Consider the following 12,533-nt stretch of genomic DNA (forward strand, 5'->3'; position numbering starts at 1 on the left):
TGGACTGCAGTACCAAATGTTACGCTGAAAACAAACCCTGCCCTTTCCTCTTGTGTTATTCCGCTTTTGTATTTATGTATCCTTGTGTATCTGTCTTTTTCCTGTCTTTATGTGTCTAGCTAATAAGATTTACGTTGTAGAATTTTTTGATAATATGCTATTTACTTTGTAAAGATGCTTAGACATTATTTATTCTGTTCTGTTTTAATGTTCATGTGTGAAGTTGATGTTTCAAAAGTTGTTCTGATCTTTTATGTATGTACTTATGTCATAATTCCTGTAATACTGATGTATATGTTATTTCGATTCTTTTGTAAAGCCCGTATTACTACAAATGTTATCTGTATTGTTATGTTCTTCAATGATGTATTTTGCACCTTTGTAATTATATTCTTATGTTGTAAATTTATAATTGTAATTGACACCAGTTCATCAAATTAAGTAACTTGTAAGTTACATTTCACTGCACACGTTTCTGTTGGTCATAGTATATGGACAATATGTGAGAAGTAGGGACTGATAGTGTTTGCATGTGTGTTAATAATTCAGCAAGGGACTGGTTAACAGCATTGCTGGTTCTAAGGACAATTCCAAACACTTCGTGAGTGCACAAGTGGTGGTTATGGACTTGCTATATTATCCGCAAGACTCTTCAATGGTGATTGTGTACCTGCACAGTCACAAAAGATGGCTGCTGGCCATCTCTACAAGGACTACAGTGGGTTTGCATCTTTGATGACCCACCAGTACCATTATTTCTACAAGGACTACAGTGGGTCTGCATCTTTGATGACCCACCAATACCATTATTTCTACAAGGACTACAGTGGGTCTACATCTTTGCTGACTCACCAGTACCATTATTTCTATAAGGACTGCAGTGGGTCTGCACCTCTGGTGGCCCACCAGTACCGTAATCTCTACCAGGACTATAGTGGGTCTACTCTGTGATGACCTGCCTACCAATATTCTTCAAAACTTCGAATGAGTCTGCTGTGGGTTTGCTCTGTTGTGGCCCATTACCTGTCTGCATGTCAAGAGTCAGCACTGTCTTTTCGTTGGAAGGACAACACTACTTCTTCAAGATGGCATGGAAACTCACTACTTCCGTGTGCATTCTCTTTTACTACTCAGACTTTGAGAAAAAAAAACTGTAATTTTACTGTGATGAATGATCAGGACTGTCTTCATGGGACTGTGAGAAAATTTTAGCTTTTGACCAACATTGTATCAATAAGTGTGTGCATTTGATATCCTTGTTATTGTAACTATGAAAAATTTTATCAAATCATTATTGGTCACTGCCCAAAACAATTTGTAAAATTTTTTGTGGGGAGCATGGGGGCTATGTAAGTAGGCTGTTTATGTTTACTTATTGGCAATGTTACGTAGCGCTCTGTATGAAAATCACTGGCTGTGCTGTGTGCAGTCTGTGGCTAGTTTGCATTGTTGTCTGCCATTGTAGTGTTGGGCAGCTGGATGTGAACAGCGCGTAGTGTTGCGCAGTTGGAGGTGAGCCGCCAGCGGTGGTGGATGTGGGGAGAGAGATGGCGGAGTTTTGAAATTTTTAAAACTGGATGTCATGAACTGCTATGTATATTATGAGTTTTCAACATTATTAAGGTAAATACATTGTTTGTTCTCTATCAAAATCTTTCATTTGCTAACTATGCCTATCAGTCGTTAGTGCCATCAGTAGTTTGAATCTTTTATTTAGCTGGCAGTAGTGGCGCTCGCTGTATTGCAGTAGTTCGAGTAACGAAGATTTTTGTGAGGTAAGTGATTTGTGAAAGGTATAGGTTAATGGTAGTCAGGGCCATTCTTTTGTAGGGATGTTTGAAAGTCAGATTGCGTTGCGCTAAAAAATATTGTGTGTCAGTTTAAGCACAGTCATGTACAATTTTTCTAAGGGGACGTTTCATAAGTATTCCAGTCGACATTGTTGAAAGCTTTCTCTAAGACTACAAATGCTAGAAACGTAGGTTTGCCTTTCCTTAATCTATTTTCTAAGACAAGTCGTAAGGGTTAGTATTGCCTCACGTGTTCCAACATTTCTGCAGAACCCAAATTGATCTTCTCTGAGGTCTGATTCTACCAATTTTTCCATTCGTCTGTAAAGAATTCGCGTTAGTATTTTGCAGCTGTGACTTATTAAACTGATAGTTCGGTAATTTTCACATCTGTCAACACCTCCTTTCTTTGGGATTGGAATTATTATATTCTTCTTGAAGTCTGAGGGTATTTCGCCTGTCTCATACATCTTGCACACCAGATGGTAGAGTTTTGTCAGGACTGGCTCTCCCAAGGACGTCAGTAGTTCTAATGGAATGTTGCCTATCGTATCTCCCATTTCATCTTCATCTACATCCTCTTCCATTTCCATAATGTTGTCCTCAAGTACATCGCCCATGTATAGACCCTCTATATACTCCTTCCACCTTTCTGCTTTCCCTTCTTTGCTTAGAACTGGGTTTCCATCTGAGCTCTTGATATTCATACAAGTGGTTCTCTTTTCTCCAAAAGTCTCTTTAATTTTTCTGTAGGCAGTATCTATCTTACCCCTAGTGAGATAAGCCTCTAATGTTCATGTAGGAATGGTACACGTAGGAATGCGAATGTCTAGACGCACACTAATTTTTCGTAGGTAGTTGCAGGGAGAAAAAGCCTCCAACCTGGCGCAAACGTCGGATTTCTCTGCTCGCTGCAGCCCTCTCACCTGGGGACGGTGAGCACCTCGTCGAGCGCCCACTGCAGCGACGCCTCCGTGACGTTGCTGACGGCCAGCGTGACCGCGTAGCCCTGCCTCTGCGCCTGCACCATGTTGAGCAGCTGGTCGCCGAACACTGGGATCCCCACCAGCGGCACCCCCCTGGCCGTCGCCTCCTGCGTGCTCAGCAGCCCGCCGTGCGTGATGAACGCCCGCACGTTCTTGTGGGCTGCGAAACAGGCGAAGCGAAAGCTGTAGCCGCCACTCGGCTGGTACACTGTAGGCGTGAGAATATGCGGCGCGATTTTCTATCGCACGTACTGTGTCGACAACAGCTTCTGGACAGCAAAAGCCGTTCGCCCAAAAAGGAATTTCAGAAATTTGTGGTAAGTTCCTACGGGACCAAACTGCTGAGGTCATCGGTCCCTAGGCTTACACACCACTTAATTATCTAACTTAAAGTAACTTATGCTAAGGCCAACACACACACACACACACACACACACACACACACACACACATGGAAGAGGCCATACCTATTGTAAGGTGTCAGGCAAATCCAACATCTTCCATGAAAACCCTGACATGATAAGCAAATCCAGTAGTATGTCACATAGCTCCGAATAAATCGTGACATTAAATTAACCAAAGTAATACGAGTAATGAGTGAGCAAATGGAATACCACAGACTAACCCAAGAATGCCTAAATGCATGTCATGCCGTCCCACCGTGAGACAGACGCAGTTCCGAGGGGAGAAACGAGAACAGAAGCCGAGAGCAGTGTTAAGCTAGAAGGCCCTACGATAAGGGACGGACACCCACGTCGCCAGCTAACCACCAGGACCACCCCCCAGCCCATGATAAAAGCTAGAGCCCTCCAGAAGAACAGTATAGATCTTACGATAACACTAAAAGGGCCACACCAGCCGCAAGTTTTACCGTGAGACTTTTTCGTGTCTCTGTTACATTGCAAACTTTGAAAACATTGCCCCACCACGAAAAGTATAACGTTTCTCATTGGATAGACAGAATATTTGTAGGCGGAGCTTAAGGTTAACATTGAGACCCTGATTGGTCAAATGAAAATACAGCCAGACAGTTTTTTTTTTTTAACCAACTTCGGTAAATTGTAGTAAGGACAAGTTAGGATAGAGTTGCTTCCGAGACGGCGAGATGTCAGGAGCTGCGCCGCCCTGATGTTGCCTAAACACCGACAAGGTAATGAACGCACACGATGGCGCATAACAGCGCATAAAGCTTCACTCAGAACTGCAGAAGTCTCATCTGTTACATCCCCTTTTTACGTAATACTAGTGTCGATCGTCAATTAAATCTCATGGTGTTCACATTTGCCACTTGAAGTAAAAATCTGAAACGCGATGATTCTGCTGTTATATAATTATTAAGAAGCCACATCAGCCACTGTAATTTGTGACAAGATAGACAAGTAATTATAGATAATTGAGGGTCACTTTAGACCATTTTGATAGTTTTCTCTTTTATGAAACTTAACTTAAATCTAGGTTATACATGTGATATGGCATAGGTCATCCTTTGATCCGTTGTAGAACTTGGAAACCCACTCAGGGAATATTCGTTCACATTTTTGTTGAAAGCAGTTCGTTTTTATCATCCTGTATTAAAATATTTCCTTTTATCAATAGTGCAATTTATAAACAATGTTTTGTGAGTAGAATAAAATTTCCAATGGTAAACTTAACTGCTTTTTCGACGTTATTTTACCAGTTAACTAAAAATAGGAAAGCCTTGAACCCCTTCCGCTATATTTAGTTAGTATTAAGATTCTTTTACAGGGAGTGCAGTGGAGCTGACGCTGAAATCATTAAGGATTTGATTGTATCATCGCTAGTCTCACTGAACTCTTCTGAACTCTACATGTCATGTACAGGTCCCTGGTTCAAACTAGTCAATTCCCTTAAAAAAAAAAAAAAAAAAAAAAAAAAAAAAAAAAAAAAAAAAAAAAAAAAAAAAAAAAAACCGCTCAGAGCGTCGTTGCGCGAAAGTGGTAGGGAGACACGACATAGAACAAAAGATACCACGCAGAATGTTAGACTATGCAATTTTATACAACTGAAATCTCACCCACTTCTCCCTCTGAAATTAGGAAAATAATAAATTAATTAATAGCAAAAACTCTCATGGAACTGATGGCATTTCCAGCAAAATACTAAAAGCTTGTTCTCAACAGATAAGTAATATTCTCAGCCACCTGTGTAATAGCTCTCTGAAACAGGGCATTTTCCCTTTCCCTGATAGACCTAAATATGCTATTGTTATACCTTTTCATGAAAAAGGGGATAGATCTGATGTCAACAATTATCGTCCAATCTCCCTTCTAACAGCTTTATCCAGAATTTTTGAGAAAGTAATGTATTCATTGTAGTAGCTTCACATATCTGTAAAAATGGAGTATTAACAAAATGTCAGTTTGGCTTCCAGAAAGGTTTTTCAATAGAAAATGCCATACATGCTTTCACCAATCAAATTTTGAATGATCTGAATAACCTAACACCACCCATTGGGATTTTTTGTGATCTCTCAAAGGCTTTTGATTGTGTAAATCATGAAATTCTGCTACACAATCTGAAATATTGTGGCATGCGTGGGACAGTGCACAAATGGTTTAATTCATACCTAACTGGAAGAGTGCAGAAAGTTGAAATAAGCAGTTCTCATAATATGCAAAGATCAGCACATTCCTCAAACTGGGGAACTATCAAGAATGGGGTTCCACAAATGTTATTTTACATTTTGAATAGCATACAAATACAATAACTAAAATAACTAAACATATACTCACGTAGGGAGCAATGTAATAGGTTTGGACCGTCTTGTCTCATTCGATATCGAGCTGTGCTTTATCTATGAACTTATCAATGCCTTCTAATCTTTTCCCTGCTACTCTTTAAGTCATCTATGCTCCACGTGACTAGTTCCAAAGGCAACTCAAATCGTATATCCGAGGTATTGAATTTAGTTTCCATATTTTCTCTACACTCTAGGTTCGTGTCTCCATTTGCTACTATATTTCTTCTAGTGTGATTCGCCTGGGGCGTCTTATGAGCCAAAGAAATTGGTACACATGCCTAATATCGCGAATGGCCCCCGCGAGCATGCAGAAGTGCAGCAACACGATGACGCACGGACGCGCCTAATGTCTGAAGTAGTGCTGGAGGGAACTGGTACCATGAATCCTGCAGGGCTGTTCATAAATCCGTAGGAGTACGAGTGAATGGGGATCTCTTGTAAACAGCACGTTGCAAGGCATCCCAGATACGCACTATAATGTTCATGTCTGGGGAGTTTGGTGGCCATAAAAAGTGTTTAAACTCAGAAGAGTGTTCCTAGAGCCACGCTGCGCAATTCTGGACTTGTGGAGTGTCGCATTGTCCTGCTGGAATTGCCCAAGTCCATCGGAGTGCACAATGGACGTGAATGGATGCAGTTGATCAGACAGGATACTTACGTACGTCTCACCTGTCGGAGTCGTATCTCAAAGAGTCCCTTATCACCCCAACTGGACACGCCCCACGTTATTAGAGAGCCCCCACCAGCTTGAACAGCCCCCCTGCTGACGTGCAGGGCCCATGGATTCATGAGGTTGTCCCCATTCCCGTACACGTCCGTCCGCTGGATACAATTTGAAACGAGGCTCGACCGACCAGGCAACATATTTCCAGTCATCAAGAGTGAAATGTCAGTGTTGACGGGCCCAGGTGAGGCGTAAAGCTTTGTGTAGTGCAGTCATCAAGGGTACACGACTGGGGCTTCGGCTCCGAAAGCCCATATCGATGATGTTTCGTTGAATGATTCGTACGCTGACACTTGTTGATGGCCCAGCATTGAAATCTTCAGCAACTTGCGGAAGGGTTGCACTTCTGTCACGTTGAACGATCCTCTTCAGTCGTCGTTGGTCCCGTTCTTGCAGGATCTTTTTCCGGCGGCAGCCATGTCGGATTCCTGATATTCACGGTACACTCGCGAAATGGTCGTACGGGAAAATCCCCACTTCATCGCTACCTCGGAGGTGCTGTGTCCCATCGCTCATGCGCCGACTGTAACACCACGTTCAAACTCACTTAAATCTTAATAACTTGCCATTGTAGTAGCAGTAACCGATCTAACAACTGCGTCAGACACTTGTTGTCTTAGATAAGCGTCGCACCGCCGTATGCTGCCTGTTAACATACCTCTGTATTCGAATATGCATGCCTATACCAGTTTCTTTGGCACTTGAGTGTATATAGTCTGGACCGTCTTGTGTGTAAGATGAAAAGATATAGTAGCAAATGTAGACATCAACTTAGATTGTAGTGAGAAAATGGAAAAGAAAATCAGTACCTCAGAATAATGTATTAGAATATGTAATTAATATTCCGCTAACTAAGAATTTGTATAAATCTCAGTGTATGTTCAAGAGGACTGTGAAATGAGGTTATTACAAAACACTCATATACCTGGTAATCGTATTAAGAAAATAATTTCGTCAAACAGAAGTCTATGGAGACAGTTAAGTACTAATGAATGATAAATGAAAAGCACCAGTTTGCTTTTGTTCTACAATATTGTAGAACAAAAGCAAACTGGTGCTTTTCATTTATTATAATGTTGTTCTACGAAGAACCGACGGAAGATTCTGTTAATATACTAATGAATGATTATGTGTAGTACCTAATATGAAAGACTTCACAATTTTGTGTAACACATATCCATATATGGGATCTGTATCCTTTACAATTCTTCTGATATCTGTTTGAAGAAATTATTTTCTTAATTGCTAGTTGTGTAGAACCAGGGATTGCGAGTTCCTGGAGCTTGTTCACAGCAGCACCTCCTGGTGAACAGACGCCGACCATACCGCCGCTTGCTCCAAGTTGGACGCAGCATGGATTCTGGTTGTCATTTTGGCCGCCGGTGGTATTTTATTTTCCACCTACCCGGTTTATCTACCGAGTATTCTCCTATCCGCCACCTGGGGACGCGTCCTTTTGTTGTGCCATCTCAACTGAGTCGCTTATGCTAATGCCGTCGATTCTACTGTGGGCAATGGTCTGTATTCTCTCATTCGCCATTCCCTGAATGAAAAATGCATGTATCAGTGCAAGAACTAACGCCACTGCATCTTGTAATTGCTCTCTAGAATGAAATGATAATTAAATTAAGACCCTAAGCTGCTGACAGGCGTTGATATACATGAACGGGGACAGTTGAAAACGTGCTAAGCTTCCGAAAGGGTCTTGATTTAATTATCATTTCATTCTGGAGAGCTGCACGGCCACCGGTGGTATCTGCTCTTTCGGACATTCGTATATGCTCTCTTTCTGTTACACTATGGCAACTCTGAACAATTTGGATACCGGGTACCTTTTGGGAGGAAATAATTGTTTTCTTCGTGATAGAGTCTTGTTCCATTAATTTCTGTAGCACACAGTCTGGTGGAAATCTACAATAATCCTAGTCCACACCCAGTTTATATCGAAACAAAAGTTATTTTTGAAGAACTGTCTATCTTCCCCCCCCCCCCCTCCTCCCCCCAGTTCCAACCTCCTCGTCCATTTTCTTCTCCCATAACGACCCTTTTCCCCTTTTCGTGCTGTGCACTGCCATGGCGCATGATACTGCAGCCTCAGAAAAAGGAACAGAATTTAGAGCTTCTTTTTTTTATTCGTCAGTCTCGTGACTGGTTTGATGCGGTCCTCCACGAATTCCTCACGCGTGCCAAACTCTTCATTCCTGGAGTACTACTTGCCCCCTGCGTCCTCAACAATTTATTGGATGCATTCCGATCTCTGACTTCCCCCACAGTTTTTTACCGCCCGCAGTTCCCTCAAACACCGTGGATGTCCCATCATGCTGCCCCTTCTTCTTATCAACGTTTTCAGAATATTTGTAGACGCATAAATAAGAAATACACTTACAGAAGCTGACACGTCCACCGCCGCTTGTTTCTTGTGTCGCCGTTTGGTTTTAAGAGACGGTGTGACGCAGACACGTCACTCACCCAGTATGTCGGACTGCGGCAGCCACTTGCCCGTCTTCACGTTGGGCGGTTGACCGGGCAGGGACTCCGTCTCCCATTTCCACAGGACTCGCTGCTTCAGCCGCGAAAACACCTTCAGGAAGGCGGACCGCTTCTCCTCAGGCCAGTGAGCACTTTGCACGTTAGAGCCCATACTGAAGTATATCGCCCCGTCTGTGGCCTCGTCCAAAAACTTTTGTATATCCTGCAGAAGAAGGAAAGCTATTTCAACAGGATATCTATATATTTTTCACAACTAATGGATAGGTACACGTTTATTAGTTGGGTGATTTAATATTAACTGCAGTCATACCCATGGTGCCGCGTTACAGGGCTATTACAAATGATTTCATAAATTCACTGTAGCTCCATTCATTGACATATGGTCACGACACACTACAGATACGTAGAAAAACTCATAAAGTTTTGTTCAGCTGAAGCCGCACTTCAGATTTCTGCCGCCAGAGCACTCGAGAGCGCAGTGAGACAAAATGGGGACAGGAGCCGAGAAAGCGTATGTCGTGCTTGAAATGCACTCACATCAGTCAGTCACAACAGTGCAACGACACTTCAGGACGAATTTCAACAAAGATCCACCAACTGCTAACTCCATTCGGCGATGGTATGCGCAGTTTAAAGCTTCTGGATGCCTCTGTAAGGGGAAATCAACGGGTCGGCCTGCAGTGAGCGAAGAAACGGTTGAACGCGTGCGGGCAAGTTTCACGCGTAGCCCGTGGAAGTCGACGAATAAAGCAAACAGGGAGCTAAACGTACCACAGCCGACGGTTTGGGAAATCTTACGGAAAAGGCTAAAGCAGAAGCCTTACCGTTTACAATTGCTACAAGCCCTGACACCCAATGACAAAGTCAAACGCTTTGAATTTTCGGCGCGGTTGTAACAGCTCATGGAAGAGGATGCGTTCAGCGCGAAACTTGTTTTCAGTGATGAAGAAACATTTTTTCTTAATGGTGAAGTGAACAGACACAATGTGCGAATCTGGGTGGTAGAGAATCCTCACGCATTCGTGCAGCAAATTCGCAATTCACCAAAAGTTAACGTGTTTTGTGCAATCTCACGGTTTAAAGTTTACGGCCCCTTTTTCTTCTGCGAAAAAAACGTTACAGGACACGTGTGTCTGGACATGCTGGAAAATTGGCTCATGCCACAACTGGAGACCGACAGCGCCGACTTCATCTTTCAACGGGATGGTGCTCCACCGCACTTCCATCATGATGTTCGGCATTTCTTAAACAGAAGATTGGAAAACCGATGGATCGGTCGTGATGGAGATCATGATCAGGAATTCATGTCATGGCCTCCACGCTCTCCCGACTTAACCCCATGCGATTTCTTTCTGTGGGGTTATGTGAAAGATTCAGTGTTTAAACCTCCTCTACCAAGAAACGTGCCAGAACTGCGAGCTCGCATCAACGATGCTTTCGAACTCATTGATGGGGACATGCAGCGCCGAGTGTGGGAGGAACTTGATTGTCGGCTTGATGTCTGCCGAATCACTGAAGGGGCACATATCGAACATTTGTGAATGCCTAAAAAAACTTTTTGAGTTTTTGTATGTGTGTGCAAAGCATTGTGAAAATATCTCAAATAATAAAGTTATTGTAGAGCTGTGAAATCGCTTCAATCATTTGTAATAACCCTGTATTTTGCACAACTAATGGATAGGTACACGTTTATTAGTTGGACGATTTAATATTAACTGCAGTCATACCCGTGGTGCCGCGTTACATGTGATATACATGTCCGTCACATTTGTAGAGGACAAGGGGTTATTTTTAGGAAATACGGTGCGAAATTGTGATTTAGTGTGTTTCAGTGCGCGATGCGCCAGCCTCACGGCAGACGGCGGACGAAGGCCGGCCGACGCGTTATGCAGGTGACACAGTTTTGCAACGAGCGACAGTACGTGTGTACGTGTGCGGCAGCTATCAACAGCCAGAACGCATGCTCAGCAGAAATACGCAGGCTCGGACTGTGTGTGGCGCGGTTGCGTTAGCCAACTCATCGAGGAGGTTCTAATAAACACGGCGCCACGTAACCGGCGGATTCAGCAGCGGTCTGCACTATTTAAGGGCATCAGAGGTGGTCGTCGGCATCGGTTGGGCCGATTGGATGTTTGGTCGCTGTTACGTCGTCGTCATCACTGACGCCGTCCCCGAGGACCGGCCGGCGGAGGGCGTTGCCCACTGCTGCACCGGCGACTCCCGGCGTCGTCACGGGCCGCAGCGGCTGCAGGAGGTGTGCTGGCTGGGCCTCGTGCCGCTGACCTCCTACCGCCTGCGCAGCCGCTGACCGAGCGCGGCGTCGCGTTCTCCGGGCTGCGAGCATCAGCACGTCTCCACCACGACACGAGCGGTGGGGCTGAGCTACCGGAAAACGTATTGTAAGAACCGACAATAAAGAGGAAGATCGCTAAAAACAGCCACCTTCTTCTGCCCAGCCACGCCCTACGACCCTGACCACGCCACCTACTCCAGTCATCCTATTACACATCAGTTCAGTTCTACTGCCAGTGGGGTGGGCAACTCTGAACGCAGACAACACACATTCAAAGATGGTTGAGGGTGGCAAGGTTAGTTCGCCGAAATATCGAAACTCATCCAGAACTAACTGTCAGTGTCATTAAGGGATTGTTTAGTGTTTCTTTCTTTGATAACTTAACGGCGGCCACAATTTTGCTTCAGCTGCTGTATTTAATATGATATTCTTGCAGTCTGAATCAGTATAGGCATTGCGGTCACAGCCGAGAGCTCTTTACTAGAAGCCTCAGGAAGGAGTGCGAGGAGGAACCGAAAGACATAATCACTCGCACAGTGATGACGTGTGTAATGCATCAGCGATGTATTGTTGACGGATTGTTTACACTTCAAGCACATAGAGCAGCCGTATAAACACGATCTATACGAAATATACCAGAAGAAATTCTGATATTGGAAGCTTCATACATTTGTTTCGTCCATTCCACACTACCACTACTTACACTACTAGCCATTAAAATTGCTACACCAACAATAAATGCAGATGATAAACAGGTATTCATTGGACAAATATATTATACTAGAACTGACATGTAATTACATTTTCACACAATTTGGGTGCATAGATCCTGAAAAATCAGTACCCAGAACAACCACCTCTGGCCGTAATAACAGCCCTGATACGCCTGGGCATTGAGTCAAACATACGTTGGACGGTGTGTACAGGTACAGCTACCCATGCAGCTTCAACATGATACCACAGTTCATCAAGAGTAGTGACTGGCGTATTGTGACGAGCAAGTTGTTCGGCCACCATTGACCAGACCTTGCAGCACTCGGACAATTTCTGTATCCAGAAAGGCCCGTACAGGACCTGCAACATGCGGTCGTGCATTATCCTGCCGAAATGTAGGGTTTCGCAGGGATCGAATGAAGGGTAGTGCCACGGGTCGTAACACATCTGAAATGTAATGTCCACTGTTCAAAGTCCCGTCAATGCGAACAAGAGGTGACCGAGATGTGTAACCACTGGCACCCCATACCATCACGCCGTGTCGATACGGCAGTATGGCGATGACGAATACACGCTTCCAATATGAGTTCACCACGATGTCGCCAAACACGGATGCGACCATCGTGATGCTGTAAACAGAACTTGAATTCATCCGAAAAAATGACGTTTTGCCATTTGTGCCCCCAGGTTCGTCGTTGAGTACACCATCGCAAGCGCTCCTGTCTGTGATGCAGCGTCAAGGGTAACCGCTGCCACGGTCTCCAAGATGATAGTC

At 44.0% G+C, this 12,533-nt stretch overlaps 1 protein-coding gene across 1 annotated transcript in view; it reads right to left on the bottom strand.

Moving 5' to 3' along the window:
* LOC124711986 (UDP-glycosyltransferase UGT5-like) overlaps window positions 1–12,533 on the bottom strand; it is a 94,185-nt gene that overhangs the window by 17,558 nt on the left and 64,094 nt on the right. Inside the window, exons 4-5 of the mRNA XM_047242271.1 lie at window positions 8,731–8,953; window positions 2,717–2,936 (exon numbers count right to left, since the gene is read on the bottom strand). Of these exons, the coding sequence (XP_047098227.1) occupies window positions 2,717–2,936; window positions 8,731–8,953 (443 nt within the window). The remainder of the gene's footprint in view (window positions 1–2,716; window positions 2,937–8,730; window positions 8,954–12,533) is intronic.

The sequence above is a fragment of the Schistocerca piceifrons genome, chromosome 8 (assembly GCF_021461385.2).
Source record: "Schistocerca piceifrons isolate TAMUIC-IGC-003096 chromosome 8, iqSchPice1.1, whole genome shotgun sequence".
Classification (NCBI taxonomy): domain Eukaryota; kingdom Metazoa; phylum Arthropoda; class Insecta; order Orthoptera; family Acrididae; genus Schistocerca; species Schistocerca piceifrons.